Source organism: Stegastes partitus, unplaced genomic scaffold (assembly GCF_000690725.1).
Source record: "Stegastes partitus isolate 25-593 unplaced genomic scaffold, Stegastes_partitus-1.0.2 Scaffold1027, whole genome shotgun sequence".
NCBI classification, from domain to species: domain Eukaryota; kingdom Metazoa; phylum Chordata; class Actinopteri; family Pomacentridae; genus Stegastes; species Stegastes partitus.
This window is the reverse complement of record NW_007578758.1, coordinates 180344-207824: the sequence shown is the minus strand read 5'-3', so window position 1 is coordinate 207824 and position 27481 is coordinate 180344. Positions and strand designations below refer to the sequence as shown.

Sequence of the window (27481 nt, the reverse complement as noted above, 5' to 3'; positions counted from 1 at the left end):
TCCGACTTATAAGAGGATGAGAAGCAACCTCATCAGTGGAGCATCCATCTAGTCATTGTGTTATTTGTTATTGTTTACCAAAGCAAAGTTTAAACCTTGCTGGTAGAATTAGGACTTGGTGTTTAGAGCCACTGTTTGACTGCAGAACAAAGCACGTCGTGAAAATTTTAAGATTCTTCAGAATCCATGATGCCAGCAGTGCAACCAGAGGAGCGAACGGGAAAAGCTCACATGCTCGTTGTACAAACACGAGTGACAGCAGCGTGTCAGTGATCAGGTTACTGATTTCTGTGTGATTACGAGTTAATGAACCAAACTTAGAGGCAAATGCCAGTAAAACATGAGCAAGCAATTACACAGCAAAAATGAAGAGCAGAAAGTCCTCTGCTTGAATTCAGATTCTCTTCCAGTCGTGTTTAACGGTTTGTGTTCTGAATTCATGGACAAATTCAAACAGCGTGCGGTGGAGCTCGTTTCAGCGCCGAGTTAACACGGTTGAAACCCTACGACCTTATTTTTCTTTCCTTTTGGTCGACGTAGGACGACTGTCGAGGCTTGTCCTGTTTATTGTTGGGTATCGACACAGGTATGGTTTCAGATTCACGGCCAGATTGAACACTTTCTCAAGAACTTCCACCTCCTGCTGTTTACATTCTTTGACAGCTTTTACCTTGAGGAAAACGAAAACACGCTGCTAATAGGTCGCTTTTTTTCAGGCATGCTTGAAAGTTAAAACAGTGAAATCAAGCCTCTTTAAAGGCGCCCAAACAAAAAACAGACAGACAGTGGGTTTTCTTTTCTCTCTGAGCAAAACAGCGAGAATACAGCGACGGGAGGGAGCGCCGGGACTAGTGAGGGAGGCTCTAGTAATAAAGTTTACTTACTTCACTGTGGAGCTGGAGTGACGTGAAAAACACTTGAGCTGTTGATATACCCGCCAACCTGCATGCCTGTTTCTCAGTAAACAGCTCCTGTGCGGCGTTTAGCCCACAACACACAGCGGCTCTTCTCATTTATTAATTGACGAGGATGTTTACGGACGTGCAGGTCCGTGCGATATTGGAGATAAATAAGCCGTGTCACTGTATGTAAATAATTTGGCCGTGTCTTATCTCGCCGATGTATTGGTTCTGAATTAAATTATTTATATACTAAAACCGTGCCAAAAAAACAAAAACAACACGTGGCGATAATTTGACCCAAATCTGCTGAATTGAACAAGAAACGTAATGTGGATACGTTAAGCTTAATAACATGGAAAACGCTTTTAATGGATTTTATCATTTTAACTACACAACCGTCAAGCTGCTAGCATTAGCCTAAGTAGCCCAACTAAAGAGGACGCCCCCTATCTGTGCAGTTAATATGTGCACGTACAACAGACGGCAATTTGTTCATCTAAACTGCTTCATGATGAGCAAAAATGCACATAATAAAGTAGTCGTGTTGAATTCAGCCGGCTCATCAACAGCTCTGCGTTAAGCGTCGGTTTGGTCGATGCACGTCGAACACGCCGACGGTTTCTCTGCAACGCACCGTCCAACCAGCATCAACAACAAGAATAACAACATCAAAGAAGGTAGAAAGGTCCTTGAACGAGGCCTCGAACAGAGATCAGTTACACGTTTGTCCTCAGAACTTGGAGATCAGAAGAGTCCGTGACTGCCATCATCTGCTTTAAACCCAAATGGCAATTTACAAATTATTACAATTTTGGTTGGATCTTTTCCTACGCAAAGGAAAAGCTTCCCTGCTGGGGCAAAAGTAACACATACTGTGGTGATATTTGAGAGTAATTAGAACCACATTGGGCTGTGATGACTACTATGTAGTGGTTTTGCTCCGAGACGTGCTCGCATACTTCATTTGCCTGTTGGCAGTTATAGACAACTGATAAATATTCTGTCATGTTGTTGCATCGGGCTTGTCGCCCCTCGTGTTTGTTCTTTGTGCCAGGAATCGCAGTGACAAGTTGAAAGGGACATATGTTCATCACCAGTTCTATATTTTCATTCTGGGACTTCACTACAGTAGCTTTATATGGTTCCCAGTTGGGGGAAGAAGAAGTCTTATGCATCTGCCTGTTCAGCTCAGTGCATGAAACAGACAGTGTTAGCTCTGGGCTCTTTAAGGCCCCCCTTCCTGAAAGCCCACTTTCTCCTGATTGGCTGGCTTTCCGGAAGCCTTTGGTTTTCAGCACCGCTTCACCGAGAGGACGTTCCAAAAGCAAAACGTAAACTTGCTGAGTGCCATCATTTCTCATTCTTATTTGGGAAGTTCTCAAATCTATTTACACACGTTTGAGCATGAATCTGATCCAGAATCCACAAGAACACGGGTCACAGCAGGACGCCTCTGTTTGGGAAACATGATGATTTAGTTGTTCAGTCACAACCTGCACATAAACATTTTCTATACAGTAAAAGGTGTCTCTCCATAGGCGGGGAAAGGCACTAAATTCGACACCACAGACAGTAAAATGCTTTTCTGATAAAAGCTCATTAACTTAAAATGACACCAAATCAATTATCTTCTTCTACTAACTCTGCGCTGTAGATGCTGAAACACATCAGAAAGCCTGGCGACCAACGCTGTGGCGTACAAATGTACAAATGTGTACCACTCGACTTTAAACCGAGAGCCTCGACCCTGAACCACAACACCAAAGAACAGCAGCAGCAGCAGCAGCGATGTGTGGTGTTTATTAGAAGCACTTCATCAGCTGTCACCCTGTGACATGAATGCACACTGTGAAATGGTCCGTCTAGACTTGACGTCATGTCATTGTTCACACACATATACACACACACACACACGTTCACACTGGAGGTGCCTTTCCCACCTCAGCCTCATACCTGGCACCAGCTCAGTTGTAAATGCATGTCAAGCTAAAGACCACCAGAGGCCAAATTAGCAACGTCAACCAGAAAAATAACAAAAAAAGTAAAAATAATAACAATATAATTCCACTTTATTCAGATGAGTCAAAACAAAGATGCAGTTTTGCCTCGTTTCCCACTGATTGGCTGAATATTATCCATCTACTCATGCTGAATGAAAATGCACAATTCTACGTGGTTATCTTTTCAATATCAGATTATAATTTCAAATCAGTTCTGAGAAAGTTGTACGACGTGGCATGCAGGTGGCAGTGGCTCGGTGTGTTGAGAAGTGGCTACGACAGACCGCAGGATGACTTGGACGGCCACATAAGAGAGACGACGCACGGCAGGTTTTTTTTCTGTTTTTTTTTCCCACAAATACTTGTGATTCACCCAATTTATTTAGCTTATTTATCTGTCTCAGGTTAAGCTTCAGGCTGACTTTGAATTATTTTGTCTTTTTATGCAGCCACACTGTCGTCACAGAATATCTTTTTTATTCAAATCTTCCATGCACATGTACACACAACTTACATCTAGTTTCTCCATCGTTATTAAATATGTTCTTCCTTATCCTTCTTATACTATGTTTAGGAACTCAAGGCACTGCAGAAAGATGTAAATAATTAGATTATTTACATGATAAACACACAAGTCCTGTCTAAAAGCTGTGGGGCAGAGTGCTTTATCAAGTTCAGACGATATGTTTAAATCAATAAGCAAGAAAAGCTTCACAAATAGAAAGAAGAAAAAGACAGCAAACTAACAGCACAGTCCAGATGCATCTGTAGAGAGCAAAGGCATGGGAGGCGGAAAGAAAAGACAGAAAACAGAGACAGAAACCGCAGCCGAAGATGAGAAAGAGGACAAATTAAAACAAGACTGCGGAGATCTCCATGACAAATGCATGAGTGAGACAAACATATAGCCGAGCCTGAGTCATTACAGGCATCATGGATCCGGGACGCCTGCTGATTTCTGCCTCTGGTTCAAAGCGCGGTTTGCACTTCTGACAATCTGGTCCAGTGCACTCAAGACAGGGCGAGTTAAAAATGCATAGCCGGGCTCGCAACGTGTCTCCGCTGAAGGCGTAGCGCGAGCAGGACGCTAGCAGGACGCTAGCAGGACACTAGCAGAGCAGCAGCTCCAATGCTCCGTCTGAGTCTGTAAGTCACCTGCATTCTGGGAGCGCTCGGAGGCCAATACATAATCAATATAGTTAGGCACGTAAAAAAAACAGGAAAATAGACTAAGAGTAAAAATATGTTTTGGCTCATGTTTACAAAGATGCTCGGCAAGTAAAACACAAGCTGCTCCGCTGTCAGCGCAGACAGCTGGTTTGATTAAAATAGGGCCTTTCTGTCCCCTCAAATGTGCTCGAGACTGAAGATTGAAAAAACACAGCTGAAACGCTCCGTGTTTTGGCAATACAGGTAAAACCTGTGGGTTAGCTACACTTAAGTGGCTTTATGGCCTGGAACATTTTAATGACATCAAGGAAAACTGGCTTCTGAGACAACTCCAAGTACCAAGTTAGGATAACTCCCTGCTCTCCGCTGTATGCACGAGTTCCCTGCATGCCAGAGGTGCTGACCTTAACATACTCCCACGTGCCCTCTCCCAGTTCAACTTAAACCACTTTTGCCTTCCAGACGAACGAGGTTGAGCAATAATCACGCATACCAAGCCACGGGAACAACAAGAATAGAACAGCTGCATTTAAACAGTGTGCAGGTTTGAGGTTTTGAGAAGAGGTTTCCTATGATTTCATGTATTTTAACTGTTCTACTTGCAAAAGAAACGAATACTGACAAACAAATAATTTATCAGCCATGTTGAAAAGGTTCTTTCCAGCCGATGGCACTTAAGGTCACCTGGATACACAAGGTTTGCTTTACGTTTCTGACTGTAAAGGGAGAATACCTCGTTGACATCCAATGGACTTTCCGGTGGGAGAGGAAGGAAGCGTATGGGAAGTGCTTCACTTCCTCACGCTTCTCAACAAGCCATTCTTCCCTCGCTTTAGTCAAGGCTGAGTAAAGAGAACAAGCCACAAAGGTATTGTGTAAAACAAGGTTTTCAGGGTCAGGAATACTGATGTCTGTGCGTCACATCTTGTATCATTTTTCTGCATCATTGATGCAGTGCAAAATAACATAGAACCAAACCAGGCATGTTTGCTTGTTCTAAAGCCATAGGGAGAGGGCAGGAAAAAAAGAACACTGACAGAAATGGGAAGTGTTGAGTAAGTTACAACGGTGTCGAAAAGGGCTGCTTTAATCAGAAAACGATCCGAAGGGCTCATTATGCAAACGGACCGGTGGAACATTATGCAAGAGTACCAACTCTCTGGACTCCGCATTTACGTCACGTCGACTTGGAATAAGAGGTGCACGCCTTTACACAGAGCAGGGTTGCATGTCAACATCTCACCTCAGAGCGAAGCCCCGATCCAATACTGTGTTCCCAATAAAAGGTAGTCAGCAGAGGCGTCAAAACATCGTGTGCTTGTTTTTTACCCTCTTCAACTCATCCATAACGGATGGCACCATAAATCGCTCAAATTCTTGCGCTCTGTGTATTTACAAGAAAGGGAGCAGGGGAGTAAGTGTTCAGGCAGGGGGGCAAAGAGAAAAAGAGAACAGATTTCATCATCCTTTGCTGTGGTGGCAGCCTATACTAACGTCTCTAAATCAAATGTGTCATCCATGGGACCAGTGTTTTTCCAACCACAATAATGTTACCACCACCAGACTGGGTTTGACCCAATCCAGAAAAACCTCTTTTGAAAACCCCCTAATGTGCTCAGTCCAAATTTGGTAGCACCCTCGTTGGTGGTCCCCCGGTGCCTCTTTGTGTGTGTGTGTGTGTGTGTGTGTGTGTGTGTGTGCGTTTCATCTTTTCAGGAGGCTAGTTTGGGTGAGCCTTCAAAATATGCGCTGCACCTGTCATGTGCCTATACTCCGCAGAAAACAACATAAATTATCCGAACTCTCAACAAAACAATAAATTCTGCGTGTCACCGAGTTGCTTGCAGCAGACGGATCCCTCTCTCAAGGCTCCCTTTAAGGAGTCCCGATGCATTTGTTCTGTTTATGCATCTCGGCCTCCGCTTCAAGTCCCCCTCATCAGCTTATTATACGGTTTCCTCGAGTGCTGTACATTTCCAAGAATAACAGGGTGCAGGTTGTACAGCCACTTCAGAAACCACTAACAGGTCTGACGTCTGTACACACGTCTGATCGAACTGTGAAACGCTACTGGAGGTTAAAAAAAACACAAAAAAAACAAGCATACTTTTACATCCCTGACGTACACGGTTCTTTGCGTAAACAATTAAGGTGAAGAGATATTTGAACCAGTATAATTGCTGAATATTAACAGGGCAAGTCTGCACATTTATGAAGTTTAGATTTCAGATAAGCTGTTGCTTAATTGTAAGGTTAGCAAAACACTCAAAGAGCATCCTTGGAGAAAGAAGCCAGTGTGAAGATTTGGTGGTAAACTAATGAAATAAACCACAACAGTGATGGATTTACACGCTGTGCTTGATCCTTCACCTCACATGACACTAAACAGTGCATGAGAGTCGGCTAAATCTTATTTTAAATACCTTTATATGTGAAGCAGGCAGCAAATACCTGCAACTCAATATTTTTTTTGTCACGAATGCTTTGAAATATTACAGATGCAAAAAAAAAACACATTCAGATCCCTACTGGAGTTACTGTGGGACTGCTGCAGCCAATGAACCTGCTGATGTCCCACAAAAACATCACTCCACTTCATCCAAGAACTGTTGGCAAGCAGATGATCGCATCGAATAAGAAAGCTGTCAGTTGTGAAAGCTTTACAGGCCGCATTTCTTACCTCCTAGTTCTTTTACATTCAAGATGGCATTTGGGAATGGCACTGCTTTGATGCTGAAACCTAAAAGGAGAAAAGTAAAAGTCCATTATTATACAGACATGTAGAAGCTGTGAGTGTGTCTATATGTGTGTGTGTGTGTTTGCATATGTGTGGCCAGCACATGTTATAAGTGATGAGAGTCAGCTTTCAGGAATGTTGGCTACATCACCTTTCAATAGCGAGCACAAAAATCTAACTTTAAAAAAACTCTATTTTATCATTAAGTTTCCCGGAGGATATTTGGTGTACCTTTTCCAAACCACCAGCTGGTGAACACACAGAGGACTGACAACATATTTGTGTTATAAACACGAAAGAAAAACACTTTGTGTGGTCCGGGTTAGCAAAACAGAAAAACAAGAAAAGCTAAACAGAAAAGTGTTTTGTTCTATGCTGGGGTTAGTGGAGGATAGAACTAATCTCTAAAGTGTTACCATGTATTATGTGGTTTGTTTCTGCGGTTGCATACTGGAAATAGTGGGAAATGGTAAAGAAACCCACTGAAGGACGAGATTTAATGTTGCTCAAAATACGCTAAATCGTCTCGGTGGGAACTCCTCCCCGGGCAGCGCTCACAAATAGGAGGAGACGCATGATACAAAACAGATTATGATTTTCTCCACGTCGAAATTAATTGCCGAGCGTAGTTTTTAAGCGCATTACATCAGCGCAAATGAAGTAAGAAGTGAAGGGAACCACATGAGAGCTCCCCCCTCGTTGGCCTTCGTGATCTTCCTTCTGTAGATGTTGGCAGAGGCAGAAAGTGCTGACAGCTAAATCTCATTTCAGAGAAGTTCACCGAAATAATTCTCCGCTAAGGTAGGTAATCGACATATTTTATCTATTAAGGCCAGCTCAGTGGCAGGCGCAGGCAGGTGTTCACTCCACGGAGACGCACAAGCTAACGGTAATGCGCAGCACGTTTGGGAATGGCTTTATATTTAGCCTCTTTTTGGACAAAGGCTAAATCTAAAATGGGACTTCTGCAACAGCTCAACAGTGCTGCTGTCAAAGCCAGGGGAGGAAGGAGGAATGTCAGTGTTCTTGAGGGACTGCGCTGCATATATGGAAAGCAGAGTGTTGACTACCAGGAGAATGATGTACTAACCCTAAAGCCTTCTTCTCTTCTGGACATGCACAACACCAGCCTCCCACTTGACTGCGGGAAAGAAACCGAGTATTGGCTGGCGACATCCTAAAATCAATTCTGGCACGCACACGGGGACTTGGAAAACACACTGAAGGCATTCTTCCCCATATTGGAAAGCTTTAATACCTGGATAATATTATCTATCTGTGATTCTAATGAAGAACAATATGTTCTTGAAGGCCTTTCAGAAGCTTTCAGGAACACATGTGAGGGAAGGGAAATGACTGGAGGGCGAGTGCTTCGATCTCAGCGCACATTTGTTCTCTTTAAAAGAAAAGGAGAAAAAAAAGCCCTCTTTTACACAGATCAATATGTTACATGCACATACCTGTTGTGGGAACGATGCCGTCGCTGCCCTCACTGCAGAGGCGAGAGAGCAAGCTGGTCTTTCCAGCACCTGTCAGGCCAATGCACACCACGTCATACTCTGGTCTGGGTGGCGGGGGTCCTTTACAGCACAGTGCCCGAAAACACTAAAACAAAGCAAACAAGAAAGCGTTGGAAAACAGGCCAAATGCACCCGCCCGCAGGGAGGCGGGGGGCTGGTGATTAAGATTCTGCGCTTGTAATCAAAACAACCGAGTAAACGCTAACGTCGTAGGAACCGTCTCGTGGGCGTTCCGGCTAGTCTGTCGTATGATGGAGCAGGAAACCCCGGTGCATGTCAAAAACAGGTCTGGCATATGAAACACTTCCAGATTGTCAGTTCATGTTAGAGGAGCAAAACGTTTAACCGTGTCCCAGCAGAAGCATTAAAACAAAAAGAATGAGGAACAACAAAAGAGTGCAAGTAGTCGTTCTTGTATGATTTAATGTGGTCGTGTCCTATGGAGCAAAAGTCTACATGGAAATAATATGTTAAGCTGAAGAGGAGAGTCAGATGCACGCATGGAAGCGCTGGTGCAACATGTTTTTGTCTGCTTGTGGACCCTGTCTGATTGGGCCCTTATGGCGGCCAGAGGCAGACCTGTCACTCCATGAATCACGGCCTGGGACTGAGGGCCTGCTGTGAGACATTAAGGGGCAAATGCAGTGTGAACCGTGAATGAGATCTTTAAACTTGTGTGGAGAGATCAGTATCCAAAACTAAAAAGAGATCTCTTTTATTAGCAAGACAGGAACCAGTCTGGACAAGGCAGGGCAGACACACACACACACACACACACACACACAAACACACACACACAGTCTCCCACCCATCCACTATATCACATTTCAGGTGGAGGAACATCAACACGGGATTCTGTACCGCTCATGTCAGGGGACGACCCTGTTCAACACACTGTTACTCCGTTCAATCAAAGACTAACAAGAAGTAAAACACGTGCATTAGTGGAACTGCTGCACATCTGTGTACACACTGTCCAGGTGTGCTCGGGCCAAAAAAAGCTGCAGCTCAGCGTAGAAACCGATAAGGATAAACAAATAATCATTATCAGGTGTGTGTGTGATAAATGTTTAAGATTCAGGTTTAATATAAAAATACAAGAATTACTATTAAAATCAAGTTCTTGTCTTGAACGAATATTTTTCTTTTCTCAGGTTAGCAGCAGCTGCTACGAGACGCAGCCCCTTCGTTTGCTTTAAACCGGAGCAGAACAGGAGATCAGAAAAGAGTATTCCAGCCTCAGTTCTTCCACGGACCCCAAGACATCAGTGACCACCAGGGTCAGTTTTCAGAGTCATGCCAAAACAGAGCTGCTGTTTGATGGAGATGTGGGGAATCTGCTTCAGCAGAACCAGACGTCGGCTGAGCAACCCGACCCCCCCGACTCCTCGGTGAACCCGCTAGTCTGCTCAAACAGGAAACATTCTCCTCTTCCAGAAAAACGGTAAGATCAGAAACACACGCGTGTCAGATGGGGGAACACATGTACAAACTTGGTTTGATTAGGTCGTTCTATTTTCTGTCTTGTTCTTTTTCTCCTCTTGCCACCTCTGACTGTCACCTGCTTTCCCTGAACTTACATGTGAAGGTTTGTGTAGAGGATGAAATGTACCCATCAGCTGTCAGTCCTCTGAGCTGACAGTTAATCTCTCAGAACAAGCAAAGGGTTGACATGAGTAGAGATGGAAGAACTGGAGGAGCTGTGAAGCTGCTGCGAGCTGGAGGACTTTCCTTTTTGTCACCTCCTGATGAAATTATTTCTAGACCAAGTGTACATGACAAAGAAGGCAACAAAGAAGGCTGCTGCCCCACCGGCTATGTGGGAGCAGGCAGAGAGGACAACTCCCACCAGGGAGTTGAGATTTCACAACAGTTACCAAAGGAGCATCCAGGGCCTGACCCCAGGGTCCCCATGTACACAGTGGCCCCTGTGAGAGAGGGATGGCGGCTCCCACCTCTGGCCCTTTTTGACAGCACAAGATTGACGAGGAGAGCTTGGTCAAAAGGCTCACAGGAGAAAAATAAATATGTCGGAGGGCCTTTGCTTACTTCAAAACATGCCCCTCCCTGTCAACCACACACTCGGTGATTTGAGAGTCAGTGTGCTGTGTCACTGGGACCGAGGGCTCAGATGAGAGCGTCCTGTGATGACTACCTGCACAGATCTCTGAGGCATCCAGACTAACAGCTGAGATGGAGATTGAATTCAACAGAAAGTGACTGAGTTGTTAAAGCATTCTCACATGTGCTGTCATGTAGGAAAACCAGCGCCTACGAAGGCCCATCAGCCGCAATCCTCGTTTATTTAAGTTACCATTAAACTCCCATAAGGCCACCTGTTCGTTAAAGCGGGACAAGCTTCCTGCCAAAACACTCTACATAAAAGTCTGCCGGTGCTAGACTTTATTGATTAGCTGCCTCTTACAGGATTGGACATGTTTTAATTGTGCTTCCCTGAAAGACCTGCCGAGACATTACCTCACTGTTGTAGTGAAAGATGATTAGCTCGGCTTTATGTAAATGAGAATCATATCACTGAAGACGTAGCCAGGCTGCACTTATTTCCTAGATGAAAAGGATGCATGACAGAAAGGAGAGCTAAACAGCCCCCCAGCCTCCAATTTGAAAAAGATGTCAAGGCTTTTAATGGGTGACATAATTGAGCCTCCAGGCAGCAGACCAGAGCCCAAGTTGATATTGAACTTATTAGCATTTAGTAAATGACGGGGGCGCCCGCATTAAGAGTTAAAAGGAATATTAATGGTATGAAAGGAAAATATTGCTGCAGTTCTTTCCCCAATATTTTCCTTTAAACGCTGCTTAAAGTCAAACATTGTCAAACAAGCGGCCTATCCAGTGTCACCGCGGAGCCCGCTGACCTCCACGCCGATAATTTGCATACAGTTAACACAGGACATGTCCGCGGATATTTGGATAGCGCGTAAATGGAAAAAGATTGAGCCACAGGGTTCAGGAATTACAAACTGAAGGGTTCAGGCAGAGTTGAAAAATTTCAAGGAAAACCTTTTTTGTCAGTGAGTCATAATCCATCATGCTGCAAATTCACCTGACGTAGTTGGACGGAATAGAAGCCAGGCTCTTTTTAGAAAACCACTTTGTATTTTTAGAGGTAATAAATGTGGGTTAGGAGGAAGCCACTAGCACCGCAGCAGACTAGTTCGTGTTTCACTCTTGTACTCTCTGGGTCCTGTCGAGACACCGCAGGACGGGAAAATAGGCAGTGGCATGACAGTATGTTCTGAACCGAAGTACCCCAACCAGCTTGCATGTGCTGGATGTCTCCCTGCCTCGGTAGTGAAATAACTACACTTAGCACACGGCCAGCTAATGTGCCTGCTGGGTATTTTGATATGCATTACCCAGTCTGAAAGATCCTTCGTGTACGTGCATTTTATTTATTTTTTACTGAGGAACGTACATTAATGCAAACAGCAACAGGAAAAGTTTTTTTTTTGCACAAAACATCTAAACAGGTGTGCAGCATCAAGTAACGCTGCTGCTGCTGCTGGAATACTACGGGCAACCACATAATTAATGCAAAGTCTTGCCAAGAAAAAGTTTGCAGTCTTTCTGCATCATTAGCATCATTAAATCATATTGTGTTTATCCAGATGTTTGGGCCGCGGCATCCAAAGTCCACAAAAATTCCACACTTCAGCACAACTGCTTAGGTAGACGAGATGGGATAAAACAGCGTTTTGCTGGGATACGATAAGAGGGTGCTGACGTTAAACCCCACGGACTCTTCAGCAGAGGTATTTCAGAAGACGAATTTGTTTCCAAAATGAAAAACATGGACAGCAAGGGGGGCACATTAAGCATATACAAAAATAGGGAGGTGTTTATTAGGTCAGATCATAATCTTGTTGGGGGGGAAAAAAAAGTCTCCCTCCAGGAGACCAAGAATTTCTGCAAGACTGTGGAAAAAAAGAAATACTTAGAGTGCTGTGGTTTAGCAGAAGTAAGTGCCTAATGACTTGGCCTGGCCTTACATCTGGCCCACATTCTGCACTTTGTCAAAAAAAAAAAAAAGAACTGGGGTGTTAATCTGGAAGCTATGGATGAAGGAAATCTGTTGCCAAAATGTCAGCGTGGATGTGCTGAGTGCCTACAGCGAGTCAAATCCAAAAGTACACTTTCTTCAGCACATGAGCCTCAGATGCACAAACGATGTTCACGCAGTAAAAACCGAGCACATCCTCTTAAACGGTGCAGAGAAGTGCTGTCATTTTATTAAATATAATAACGCCTGCTGTGTCATATTTACCTCAAAACATTTCCGGTCACTCCGCACACCAAGAAGCAAACCATGGCTTCCTCCTTGGCTGTTAATTTACATAATCAGAGTATCTTAAGAACAGTAAGGAAAGAGGAGAGGAGGAGGAAACACCGGTCTGTGGTAGTCATAGCCCCTGCAGACAGACAGACAGACAGACATGGATGGACAAGCAGGCCGCTCTTATTTTTCCAGACCAAGTGTCGGGACAACACTTGCGTGCAGGGCTCACTCCTGACCTTTGGAAATGACAGTCCTTTATATGGGCGTCCCGACGGAGGAGCGGCGCTAACAGCTATGTGTGTAATACACACCGGCCACAGTCATAACACAGGCCTGCAGCGGAGAAGGACGTCCAGGAAGGCAGTCTGTCAGGGATGAAGGAAGCGTAGAGGGAGTGTGCGGGCAAAGGTGGGGGTGGGATGGATGGCCACATTCATTCATCCTCATTCATCTTCTCTCCTCCCTCCCTCCTCTCCACCCCCCCCCCCCTTCAGTTGTTGTTGATATTTGCCGCTTTGAAGCTGAATGGGGGTTGAACAGTGGGACACAGTGTGGTTGGGTACAGTGAGTGAAGGGGGTGTGTGGGGCGCGCTGCATGCCATTCTCGTTAAGGGGTGAGATAGACATGCTAGACACACAACGCCGCTCGCTGGACTCTTCCCATGCTTGGCTGTTACCACGCCAACCGCAGAACGCTCCAGACCTGGGTCCACCACCCACCACCCACCACCACCTTTTTTTATTCCGCGTTACAACACGGCGTGCATTTCAGACAAGTAGGTGTGGTAACCGAAGTGCATTTTTCGAAACGCTCCCGCTATCGCCGTTGCGCCTCTCGAGGTGGCAGATTTTCCTCCCCGAGGGCGCAGGCGAGACGATACTGCAGGCGTGATGCTTGTCACTACAGGCATGATTGAATGTTTTCTTAAAGCTCCTAACTGCGAGATAAAAACAAACAAAATGCGGATTTGGCAGCGAGGAATCCCGATACGCTTTCAACTGTAGCCGCGGGTGATGAAACACAAGATTTGCTGCACTTCAAAAATGATGGCCAGTTAAGGACACTAAACAGGTGCCATTCATTACCCCGCATCAGAAATAGATCCCTGAACAAACACAGACACCTACACAAGACGCACACACACACACCGAAAGAGTACACTGGAACATTTGGGGGATACGCATCGCTCCCATTCCCATCCTGCCTCGACAATGCACATCCAGTTGTGTGGAATGTTTTTGATGCAGCGAATGTTGAATGTGTCTGCCGTTGACTTGGACGGCTTAAAACGCGCCATCACAAAGACCTACTGGACTGAAATGACAGACGTACAGCAATAATAAGATGACCCTGTCTGCACCAGCTCAACATCCCGTCTGGTGAAGTAGACCGTGTCTTACTTAAGTCGACAAAACAACCCACAACCCATTATGCCTGCTTGTCTGTGTGTGTACGGGGAGGCCCTGTTTTAAAGCTGATTTGCTTGTCACTGTTTTGCAGGCACATCATCCCCTTATTCTGAAGCAACATCCACTCTCTCCCTCACTCTCTCCCTCTCTCTCCCTCTCTCTCCCCTATCACCCCCGCTACCCAATTCATTCATCCCACTTCTGTCTGTCTGGACCTCGTTTCAGAGCTCGAACACTATTGCCCTGACGCTAAGGTGTCTGGACAAGGAGACAAGCTGGAACACACACACGCACACACACACACACACTGAGAAAGCCATAGAGTGAAGTTAGAGCGCCCCCCCCAGCTTTATGCTGGAACACACTGCATCCACTGCACTGCAAAGGGGAGAAGCAACACTCGGTTGTTGTCACTCAGGTGCTGTGACTGATTCAATAAAACACAATAACAGCTCTAAGACGTTCACATACATTATGTCCCTAGCATTACTGTCTCTATTGATCATTAACATTTACAGCACAGGAGGACGTTTAGTGCGATTAAAATGCCAGAACATTCCCAAAAGAATCGTTCTCATCACAGCGAACACAGTGTTCCAGAACCAAGCAGAAAAACCGATGAGCAGAGGTGCAATCACCTCATTAATCTGGCCGGAGGAGGAATGTGAGCGACCGTCTGGGACGTAAACTCCACTTTCACAGATAACCCAGACGGGTCTAGACTACGGATCGGGACTCTGAACGGTGGACTGCAGCAGCTACCTTGCTCGGCTTCCCCTCTTTAGTGAGCAGCTCCACTGTGAGCCTTCTCCTATCTGGCCTGACATGGTAGCGTGTGACCCTGCGTGGTCCAGGAGGAGGCCAGATCAAAGGCAGAGGAGCAGCCTTGGAAAAACACTTGGGCTGAGAATGGACGGGATATCTGTCAGGAAGCCTTTCCCACTGGGCTCACTAGGGCTAGGGCCCAGGGATCGGGTTACCACCCAAAAACGCCTACATGAAAGAGGGGGCGACACTAATCCGCATACATGGGGTTCTCTGTCTGTCCTCCACTTGCACTCCACCACCAATAATGTATCCCTTCTTCCCCTCTGCTCCTTACTCTCTAAACTCTCCACCGCTCAGTATCTCTGGGTCACCCCCAAAAACCACACCAACCCAACAGCCCCCTCCCCAACTTCTCTGCACCACCACCTCTCCCTGCTCCCAAACCCTTCACCCCAAAAACACTCAAGCTTCATCACAGAGGATTAACAGGAAACCCTGACACAACCTATTGTTAAGGGGACAGAGGGGGCTTGGGTGGTTTTGCCACCCCGAGAGGGGCTCTTTTTTTTTTTTTTTCCACTGGGGTTGTGTGATGCTTTTAGAGAAGGAGGCTGGAGAACTTCATGCACTCAGCCTTCTTGCTAACCTCGCTGACATAAACACACTTCCACAACTCCCGGTCACACGGACGAGGCCCGGTTCAGTAGCAGCGAGCGGGCTCTCAGAGAAGACGGATGCAGAGAGAAAGCGGCTGGGGCTGGGGAGGGTGCATTCGCAGGAGTGTGTGGGATAAAAGGAGTGTTCAGGATGAGGATGGCATATATGTGTGTGGCAGGGGGTGGGTGGGGGGTGGGTGTCAGTGCTGTAAATCTTGATGTCACTGACAGGAAGACTGTTGCAGGACCATTACCATAAATCTGACAAACGCTAAGTTGATGGGAGGCTGTATCTGTCTGGTCAGGGACCAGTCTAGACGGTCCTATTGAGGGGTCCTACAGCGTAGCCCTGTTTGTTTCCAGCACCATCTGGATGTGGCAGTAAGTGCCCGCTGCTATGGTTCACATACACACACACACAAAACAAAAGTATACAATGCGCACCATTCCCAAAGCCATTGTAAAGGCCCTGACCTTTAGATTGCAATACAGCAAATAATTATTTATTGTCGTAATGCAGTGACAGTGTACGTGTCACTCCCTCATGCACAGTCCCAGGACAACAGGTCATGCATTATATCAGGAGGTCAACATTCCTGTACAAATAGTAAATTAGAAGCAAAAAGCACTTCAACAAAACAACAGCTTCTGAAATCATAGCACCACCAATTAGGATTACTGTATGCTCAAAAGTATTTAACAGCCTCCGAAGGCCTTTTGTCAGATTAAAGCAAATTTACACCACATAAAGTCTCCAAACTGTGTCCAGGACAACATGTAGTGATTTATGCCAGTTACCTCGGGGACAGACTAACGCTTCAGAGTCCAGCTCCCTGCAAAAACACAGCATCTTGCAAGAGGAGAAATAATATCAAGAAAAAAACTGGTGGTGCAGTGTTGAATGTTTTGCAGTATCTGTAACGCTCCCTCTGAAGCTCGTACGGATCCAAAACTGCTGTCGTGCAGATTTCCATGTGTAGATACTTTTCTTAGAGCTCCACTTAAAACTACATGTTCACAAGTTTGACAAACAGCTAAAACACACACCTCAGGCTCAGCTGAACTAAAGTACGACTTTCTACGGAGTTGCTGTCCTTCTGCTGCAGAGAACATATTCTCCCTCTATACAAGCCAGACAAGAGTTCACCTGAGGAGAATCTGGGACCGATCCAAGAGCTCTTTAGAGTTCAGCCAGCACTGCACGGGTTCTACATTTGTCCCCTTCAAGGGGGCCAGGAGTGGGCCACAGTGCAGCCTGGGGTGAACTACAGTTTATTACTTTAACTTTGATTTTTACAAATGCACAAATGTCCTCTCATGAACAGAGTTCATAACCTTCGTGTCCCCCCCTGAACACAATTAAGATTAAAACTGTAACTGCCTGAAGAAAGAGAAACCAAAGAAGAAACGATAAATGAGCCACAATGAGGGAGTCTGCTAATATAATGGGTACAAGATTAAATGGGTTTGATGGTTAAGATACTGATAGGAGAAATATTATCCAAACAGCGGGTCAACTAGACGTTCGCCGACACATTTATCTGTCTGGAGCCTACTTTGGAGCTACTGTGTGTTTTGCGACATTTACTGGAAAAGTACATTAGGTAGAGAATGAGGGGGACAGCATTAAGGGGCCCACCCACAGAACTGTTTTCATGTTACCCTCTTTTTGTAAAAGAAAGCAAGGGGCTGAGGTGGTGGCAAGGCAGCTGCATTCACAGACAGAAGACACCTTTGCTCCATGGGACATCCAGAGGGTAGATAAGGAGGCCACAGAATTGAGGGTTGAAGGGGGTACCACTGGGCGCCATTACGGTATATAAATCTTGTAATTGGGAAGGGTGATTAGCTTGGCTGCATTAGCATACGGCGGCGGCAAAAACTTTGGTTTCCTGGGCACAGTGTAGGGCAAAAAGATGTTTTTCAGCACCCATATAGAGGATCAAAGCTTGAGGGGCCCCCTTTTGAAGGCCCTGAAACCAGTGTGCAAGAACCAAGGGGGGTAGGGGGCGCCCCATCTCATAGACATAAAAAGGGATGGGTGGATGGGGAGGGTACTTGTCCCACTTACATCAGTTATAGCTCATTTTCATACAGCATCTATCTATCGACGACTAACTCAATTTTTTGATAAAAACAAATCTTAGGGCCCCCATTCTGCCTGAAAAATGTGTGGGAAAGTTTCAAGCTCAGGAACATTGTCGTTAAACGTGAAAGACCCCTCCCCATCAACTATTTCTAGGCCCCTTTGAAACAAAAAAAAAAAAAAAAACTGATGGGGACCAACCGAACAATAAATCTGTTTTTATACATTGTGCAGAAGACGAGAATTAGGTTGATGAGCTGGGGGGAGGGCGGGAGGACAAACTGGAAAATCCTATTCAACGCAAGTAAATTCTCAGAGGACACAGAAAATCTTTGATTCTTTAACACGGCGAACTATTCCTCACGTCATACGTTACAAACAAGGCCACGGCGATCATCCATAACGTCCCCCGTGACCCTGTTGGACACGTCAAAGTGTGCGGATTAAGAGGGAGGAGAGGAGAAAAAGCAGTCTATGACGAACTATAGAGGACGTAAAAAGCGAATCCCTCTGTTCCACAAACCCCCGAACGGGGATGGTAAATAGGCCTCCGGAGGCTTTTAAGACCAACAAAATGGAAAAGCCATTAACTGTAGTGAATGGGCTCGGGGTCGGCGATCTAATCTGGATCCGGTAACAAATCCAAAGCCTCTTCAATCCCTTATCGATCTCGTTAAATTTAGCTTTCGTCGTTCACAAGTAACTCGAGGTAGAAATAACTACAATTCAGAGATGCCGTTCGGATCTCTGGTGAGCTGTCGTCGGGCGAGAAATAAAAATGTTTGTCACCGTATTTTTTATGAGAAGAAACGAATCAAATCAGGGACTGACTGCGGCGTTTACACCCGTGTGGTATGTGAGCTAACCGCTCGTCTATCAGGTGGCTTCACAAATAATAGCTTTTATAGTGGCAGCTAATGATTTAATCGATGTTAAGCTCGGTTGATGTTCACAACCTGTAGCTGCGACTTGAAAACGAGGTGAGCGGCAGAAGATGTGAAACGTTGAAGGCTGATTGATTGATTGAGTACCGACTGTTACACCTGATTTATCCAATCAATGTAGGTCTTGATGGACAACTATGAGGTTAATTAGCTGATTGCTGGTATTTATGCTGCTGAACTACACAACAGTCTTTGCCAGAGTTCAGTAAGAGGCTTTGATGGAGCTCAATTAACTAACAAAAGAAAGTCATTTTAGTCATCTATAACACTATAACACGCTACGACTACAGATACAGTCTTTGCAAATGAATAAGAACAAGAAGAGATAAAGGTTTTGATAAGAAATCCGAGCGCTGCAGCTTGGCTAATCTGTGTATTTTGCTATCGAACCCCAGGAGTGATGCCGACAGTGACGCCAGAAAGAAAACAAAGGAACATTTTCAGGAAGCGAAGGATCAAGACCTTTTAGTAATGTTAAGACATTAGGAGAGCACCAAGTGGTTTCAAAGGGAAGAAGAAGAAATAAGAGGAAATCCATCATCGCACATTAAACACATCTGGACTCTGGAGAAGTCGCAGAGGCAGTGATGTGACACTTGACTATGTCCTGCACACGCTTTGTTTCCTTATTGCAACCTCAAGATACTGCTGGCGTCTTTAAATCTTCCCTCAGGTGATACTTACGCTCTTCTTTTATTTTTTTTATTGTGCATATTCTTTCCACAATATTTCACATGCGCCTCGGAGCCTCGCGGTTATACAGGCAGGTGAAACTCTACACGAGTGCAAACGCTACAGTAGTCGCGGATCAGAAAGACTTTTGCCCGTCTTACGTCCAGATGGACCGGATCTGTGTCCAACTGAGAGAGATTCCAGTTCACACCTGGCGTGAGAGCGACTACATGTGAGCAGTTCTCTTTAGTCTAACTGTTGGTCAACAACAAAACACAACGAGTGAGGGGCAGTGGAGCAATAACTGAGTTTGACTGGGTTTGTTTGGGAGGTTGGAAGGTACGTATATGTAGGAACACAATACTACGCATCTCAAAACCTACCGCTTGACAATTTAGCTTTTTTTTTAGTCTTGTGACACAGTTTCAGTCTTTCTCTATATAAACTCTGGACAAAGCATGACTCAAACTGTGTTAACCTTTCAGACATTATTGAAATGTCATTCCCAATATAAAATGCTAATTTTCATAGAGAGCGACAGAAGGGGAGGCCGCTAATGTTAGTTGCTTGTTAGCTGTGGTTGTCCAACTGGAATAGAAGCTCGACTTTCAGGAATCGTCACCTACTGATGCCGATATTAAAGTGGTTTTAACAGGCAAAGCAGGGCTGTCTTCAACGTGACGCTCAGTGTTGTGACCCCCCAAAAACAGTTTGCTATATTGGATTAAAGCATTTTGTGTTGGCCAACCTCTGCATTGGTATCAACAGGTGGGTTACAACTAAACCGCTGTAATGAAAAATATCACCGTATATCCACGACCATGTGGGTAAATGTCTCACACATTTAACATACTATGGTCCATCAACTAAATGGAGAAATGCACCACATCATAACGTTATAATCTTTAAAATACTAATTATTTAGGTGTGTAACTGCACTGACTAAAGTCTCTCATTTCAAACTTACTAGTGTATTTCAATTTTAAAATAATTTTTAAACCAAAAACAACAAAGATGTCATTTGAAATTCTTAAAAAAATAAATACAACAAATGTTGTTTTTCTCAAACAGAAACACAAAGCCATGAATGAGCCCATTTACAAGGTTGTACAAAGGAATCACAGCAACGTGCTAAGTGGTCTGTCAGTGTGTAAGTGTGTTTTCCACAAGAGGAGCACCAGCCACGGCCCTTTGTGACCACACACCTCCAGTTTACACACTGTTGGCTTTCACTTGATTTCTGGCATTTTAATGGCTGAAAAGTGGCTGGTGCCTCCCTTTCCTAATAATAGACTTACACATAAAACCCAACATGCTCTCCGTAAAAAAAAATAAAAATAAATAACGCTATCTGTAACATATAAACATGTAAATTGAAGTGTAAAATCAAGAGGTTTTGTTTTTTAGGATACTTGATCCACATCATAAATGCTTCTCTGGCAAATATCCACTCTGCTCTGGAAGATGCTTCGCTCATTTAAAATATAATGCTGCTATCAAATGCTGTATTCACTTATCTTAAAATGAAGGCTACCGAAGCAGAAAGTCAAAAACGCCTCAACTGAACCCTTTGCTCGACTAACTCTTCTCAAATAAAACAAATTACGGACAGAGTTTTGCAGAGAAAGACTTTTTTGTAACCACACCTACAAAACAGAGGCAACAGAGACCTGATCTAAATGATGCCGTCTTACTCCGTTACACAACTCTGCTGTCAAATTTTTCTCAAATATCGTCGGGAAAATTAAGTGACTGGGCAAAAAAAATTAAAAATCAACAATAATCAGGGCTGAAACGCCAAAGCCAAACATCTGGTGGTGTTTCAGTTCTGGGAAATCACAGGTCGTTCTGTGCCATAACCTTTCCCATTGAGCATGAATCTTTGAGACTTTGGGGCGTTTCGGCGCGTTTGTCGGAAGTTAACCAGACACATTGTTTTAACCTTTGCCGGAGGAGCCTCTGTCTCATTCCCAGGGGCTGGCTGTGTAAAAGGGTCAATGACTTCAATAGGCCTTCATTAAGCACAGTTAGTGTCAACAGTTAATTATGCAAATAAGGAGACCCCTCATGTGGTTTGTGGGTCCCTGGCCTCCCCCTTTCATCGCAGCCTCACACACACACAAAAAGTACCACCCCGCAGACACACACACACTCCATATAACACATACATTCACTTACACACACTGTATGCCATTCATACATTACTTTTCCTCCTCACTCATTTCATGTCAGGAATCAGAAATGGAGTGTTATGGTGCAGATACATAAATGGAGGCCGATGAGGCCCCTGAGGTCTCCAGTGGCTTTTCTTGCCATCAAAGAACCTCCGGAAGGTTCTTGCTGGGTGAAGCTGAAAGCCCACCAAGTTCTCCTCATCAAGACTCGGGGGAGTGGGGGGGCATCCGTGCCCCCTCAAAAACAAAATGGAGAAAAAAAAAAAACTGCATCAAAACAGTCAATTAGGCAAAAATGCATGACAGCCAAATTCGAGCATTGTTTCTGTGATGGTAATGACAGGCCTCTTCCACACATCTGATGTCTGCGGCCCCCTGATTTTCAAAGGCTGGGAAGCCATCAGTAATTAATAATCACACGCTTTGGGCCCCTCAGTTGTGACTGGCGGATCCTTAGAAGGGTAAGGCTCAAAATCCACTTTCACCTACCTCTCGTCACCCCGCCGTCGCCGGTTTGTGTCCGTCTCCCGTCGCAAATGGCCGTCGCTGCCCGCTGTTTGCTTCAGGTACATTGTTTATCTGCCATTTGAGGGGCTCCGCTGCATTGTAGGGGGACTGTTGTGGGCGCCAGCTTTAACTAGCTCCCCCTCAGCCCTCCGTCTAAACCCGTTCACCTCTCGCTAATTGTGCAGAGATATGGTTTGTTGGGGGTTTGAAGGGGTGGCTCGATAAAATGGCCTCCGTTGTGAACCCAGAACTGTTTGTGCACCACATTTGCTTTTGGAGCCGATCTCTTGTTTGTTATTTTGTTTTCCTTTGCTTTTTTTTTTCTTCCCCCCCGACAAAGAAAAACTTCTCAAAAACAAAAGTCTCAAAGTGCTTATGTAATAGCAAATCAGAACCAGATTGTGGCCTCCACTAGTCCAAACCCATCAAGCGAATTCCTTCACCATATGATACAGGTGTCGTATATTCTTTTGATACAGAGAGAGAACCTCCATAAACCCTCAGCAGTCTGAATCATGGTCAACGCTCTGACGCCACATTGAGCCATGACGCCTGCTGCTTAATGGCTTGTCTTTAGATCATCCAGGGTCACGATTACACAGTCAATAAAGGCTAAACATGTGCTCGACCTAGAGCACAGGTTGCATATCTGCATGCAGCTTGCAGCGGGTGAGGACTGGGCATCGGCCAACAGGGTGTCAGAGCAGTTCGGCTGCACCCAAATGACCTGCATGAGCGTATGCAAAGCAGTCAAAGGATTACAGCAGCGACGTGTTGGTTATCTATTTGGCTGAGCACAGCAAATTGGACTTCAAATAAAACAGCAAACTTGTGTCCAAAGCAGGTTCTGTTTATGGTATTTTTTTATTTGACTGGCTACGTTAGCTTCTTGACCTCACTCAAACAGATCGTGCACAAAAAAAAGTGAACATAAAAAGCTCTTTCAACAACAGGGCTGCAGAACAGGCCTGCTGGATTATGACTGCAAGACGCCAAAGAAGCTGCAACAAAAATATAAATACTTCATGTTTCTCCTAATTTATTTTGTTTTAGATCCCCCCCCCCCAGGGCTGCGGTATTATGTACGAAAAGGACAACAATTCATGAATCGATGTGCCTGTAAACACCCTCAAATTAGAGCTGAAAGTTTATGTTTAATGTCACTTTTTCTTTTCAAACCCAGTGAACACGGAGTCATCAACGCCACAGAACATGTGCGGCTAATACGTACTGCTGAGTGCATGTGTGAGAAACATGAAGATCGAAGAGGCTACGGGCTGAACCGGGGAGATGTGTGTGTGTGTGTGTGTGTGTGTAGCCTACCACGACACAAACGACTAAATCCCACACAGGGAGTTCGACTAAAGCCAATGGACTCCACATGTCTCTCCTACTTCAAAGGGGACAAAAACATATCACATGATACAAGGCCATCATAATCCTTTACAGGGACAGGCATAAAACTCAATAAATGATACTAATAATTTGGCTAACAATTTAACTGCCTCGCATAACAACCCACGGTCTTTGTTCTGCAAAAAAAATGAAAAAAATAAAAAACATACTGATATGCTGGTATTGTAAACGGAGATGTCTGAAGTTTGGTAAATCATCATTCAGTATGTAATTACTGCTTCACCAACTGGTGCATGTTTGGTCTGCATTATCCTGACACCTACTGGATGAAGGAATATTTTCAATGTCTCACAAAAGGGAGCTTGATATATGGCAAGAATATCACTTTGCTAACATATACTAGACAAACATTATGAGAGAGAGTCGGATGAAAGCGAGCGCCGTAACTTAATCGCGTAAACAATCAGTGAGGAGTTGCACCCGGTAAATGGCTAAATAAATAATTACATAAAAGACAGAGCAGATTAACATCATGTGAGGCTGTGATTCAGAAACCGCACGAAGCCAAGGACTCCGCATTACTAACAAAATCATACTTTACCGGAAGAGTCGATGGACGCCAGACAAGTGGGAGAGAGAGACACATGTGCGCACACACACACACACACACACACACACACACACACACACACACACACACGGAGTAAAGAGCCAAGGCTGATGGACAGATGTTGTGCGTATGGCAGTATTGCGCAAAGGAGCTTTCATAAACGAGCGAGCACAGAGGGAAACGTTTACTTAGTCAAAGACAGGAAAGAACAGTCAGAGGCCAACTGTGCCATGATCCATCACAGGCCTACCTAAGACAGGACGCAGTGCAACCCCATTCAGAGGTAGCCCCTATCAAAGAGAGCGCATCCAGCCTCCCGATTCCGACCGAACGTGCATGGGAAAATGGGATCGGCACATCGCTGCAGAGATCTAAAGGAGCTAACTTGAATGAATTATTTTTTTTAAAAGAAACCTCAAGGTGTTTCTAATTTTGAACAAGATTGGAATGATTTCAGACCGCAGATCCTAAATAATCTCTACTGAGTGTTGCCTTAAAGATGAGACGTTACGATCAAGGCCTCTGTTTCCTGAAATCCCCATGTAAACTCAATACGGCCACGGAAATTGATTTTAAGACAGGTATCAAAAACAGGAAAAAGGAAGTGCACGATAAATCATGCGCGGGGGGGTAAATGGTTTTAATCAAGGCGAATACATTCGGTATGTAATCATCGATGACGCAGAGGGTCCTAAAACCTTTCATATGTTTTCGGTCCCTTTCGCTTCGGCTCTAGAAGAGTGAGAACGATAGCACACAATAAATAAGCCAGAACAAAAGACAGTAAACTTTCGTCAGACGGAACCCCGCGACGACGCGACTTTGGTGTGGCTTCGCAACGTTGCTGCACATCACTTCAAACACCGCAGAAAAAATCCAACACTTTCAGTTTGCCCTTAACTGTCCAGAGCTTTTCCATACATCCTCTTATGACCATCCTTGTTAATGCCTTAGAAGAAACCACATTTAAGCGGGCGACGCAAAAAGTCTGAAGGAATTTCCTTTACTGGGTGAAGCAACCTCAGTTGACCCCTTAAATACAATAGCTTGTGATTTCCTTTGGCTGGTACATATTAAGCATCGCATCCAACGGTCTGAGTTCATGTAACACGAGCAAACATCCAAAAGTTCATGTGTTTAAAGCTTAATGCACGGCCGTATGTGCAGCTGGCGACAAAGGTACAGTGCGTTAAAGCAAAGCACACGAAGCGTCGTGGGACGCTTTGTTTCAGAGGAAATGCTAAAATTAAACTTGTGTAGTCAGTGAGCAGGTGAGCTAATGAGGAGATCAGTGACTGCATGGCTCCACCCAGAGGACGCATGAGTGAATTTTATGAGCTGGAATCTGGAGCCACGAGAGAAATTACACTGAATTATATTCTCTACAAATGTTAATTTCATCCAGGAGCGAGTTGTTGAAACTCACTGTCTCGTTATCCAGACGTCTCGCATTAACAAACTTTTTAAACAACTACATACAACATAAAATAAAAAATGTATTAAAAAAAACTATATATAAAGATGAAATTAAATAATAAACACAGTGTATATTGCACAGATGTAGTTGCATATTTATAATATATTGCACTTATTATGATAAAGAGGCGTTTATGGCTCTGACAGCAGTTGGAAAGAAGCTGTTCTTCAGTCTATTAGTCCTGGTTCTGATGTTCCCTGTACCGTTTGCCCGAGCAGCTCAAACAGGAAGTGACCCGGATGGTCAGAGTCCTTCAGGATGGTGTCGGCTCTCCTGAGGCAGAAGGAGCCATGAAGGTCCTCCAGTGTGGGCGGAGGGCATCCAGTGACCTTCTCAGTCATTTTGGTGACCCTCTGAAGTTCTTTCCAGCTGGCAATCCACGTACAGAGACAGTATGAGAGGATGCTCTAATAGTAGTAGTAATAATAATAATGGTATTAACAAGTCATGCAGTTGTTCTATTATCTTTCATCTGTTTTGATGAAACATTTACATGCAGGGTGGTGAGGAGTCATTAAAGCAGCTGTGTGTACGTACTGTGTCGGCTGCTGCCCAGAGGCTGTCGTTGTGTCCTGTAGGGTAGCATGTAGCTAGCAGGAAGGTAGAAGAAGACGGATTAAATGTGTGACCATTGGCCAAGATCTGCACATCAACTCTAGACAGATGTTTCACCAACAGCGTGTTATTCTGTGTACCGTTTATAGACCAATGCTGCATTTATTTCATTGATCCAATGCGTTTATTTTTATTTTCTCAGCCTCTCTTTGCTTTCGTTCTTGTCCCTCTCCTAAATATGACTATGTTAAGGTCAGAATGGGTTAATTTTTTCCACAGAACCACACATAAATAGTTCAATTACAGTCAGAAGGCTTAAAATCCAACATTTCTTTCTGTTTTTAAAGGTTCTGACGCTGAGAGATGGCATCAGTTTGGTAATTAAAAAACAAAATTAAAAAATAGTACCATATCATTTAAACCCACCGGTGAGTTTTGGGGGTCTAGAAGTAAAACATGTTGAACAAACAACCACCCACCTGAAAAAAGCATTGTGCAAAAATGAATTTTAGCTTTTAGTATTCTAAATTTCTTCTTCTTCTTCTTCTTCTTCTTTTTCTTCTTGTTATTATTATTATTATCGTTACTATTATTGTTATTATTATTATGTAATAAATATATTTTCATTTAAAAGAAAGTAAACAAAACCTTATTTTGAAGGTAACACCACCAAAGTTCTGCTTCGGTGAGCTTCCGGCAGCTTTACAGGCTGTACAGGCAGCACTTCAGTTCCATGCTGTAAGCTGCAGCCTCTGTTGCTGTAGATCAGCAGCCTGGGGGACGTTACAACATGTGGTCTCATGCAGTCTAACCTACAAACATATTCTGTCATATAAAGTTCAGTCTAGCATGTGGAAAATAACCAAATGATGTAAACACAGCTCAAACCATGTGATCCGGTGCGAGAAATCAGACGGCCTGCCTGCTGAAACATGTCAACATGACTCCATTAGCTCCCACCCACACACAGGAGGTGCTACTTGTCATGAATAATTGCTGTAGATTGCCAGAAGTTTATGAATCATGACAGCCTACAACAGGACATTCACACGTACAGGAATGGACACGACATGTGCGCTTGGCCTGGACATAATGTATAGTGCTGCAAAGCCTCATGAGCAGATCTAAGAACCCTTAATTTAGCTTAAAACTGTCACAGAAGCACAGTTTTCTAAACATTTAGACATGAACAAACATTACATTGAATATATTTAATCTGTTCTGTTGTTTTCTTTCTTTCTTTCTTTCTTTCTTTCTTTCTTTCTTTCTTTCTTTCTTACGTAGCAAGTGTGTGTGACTGGAGCCAGGTGGGTGTATGAGTAGGTTGAAGACTGAGAGCTTACATTGAGACTAAAGTGAGCTTTCTGTATGTTTTATTTCTGTGCGGCTTATCAGGAGTTATTTAGAGTATGAGGGATGTAAGGAGACACAAATCAAAAAATGTAATTAAGCGATGATACAATTAAAAATAAGAAATCAAGGCTATTGGACCTCATATTTAGGGGGCGGCGTTTTAAGTCAAAAAGGATGATATGACTGTTGCAACGGAAATAGCCTCGCATTTCTGTATCTAAAAAAAAGCAGCATAATGGCCTCATATGTGGGACTCAAAAAAGGAGGAAGCCAAAATATAGCAA

At 44.3% G+C, this 27481-nt stretch overlaps 1 protein-coding gene across 1 annotated transcript in view; it reads right to left on the bottom strand.

Annotated features, from left to right (window-relative positions):
* The window catches only part of LOC103367210 (ADP-ribosylation factor-like protein 15), a 109114-nt gene that overhangs the window by 49324 nt on the left and 32309 nt on the right, over positions 1-27481 (bottom strand). The window contains exons 2-3 of the mRNA XM_008295175.1: positions 8270-8414; positions 6753-6812 (exon numbers count right to left, since the gene is read on the bottom strand). Coding sequence (XP_008293397.1) covers positions 6753-6812; positions 8270-8414 — 205 coding nt within the window. The remainder of the gene's footprint in view (positions 1-6752; positions 6813-8269; positions 8415-27481) is intronic.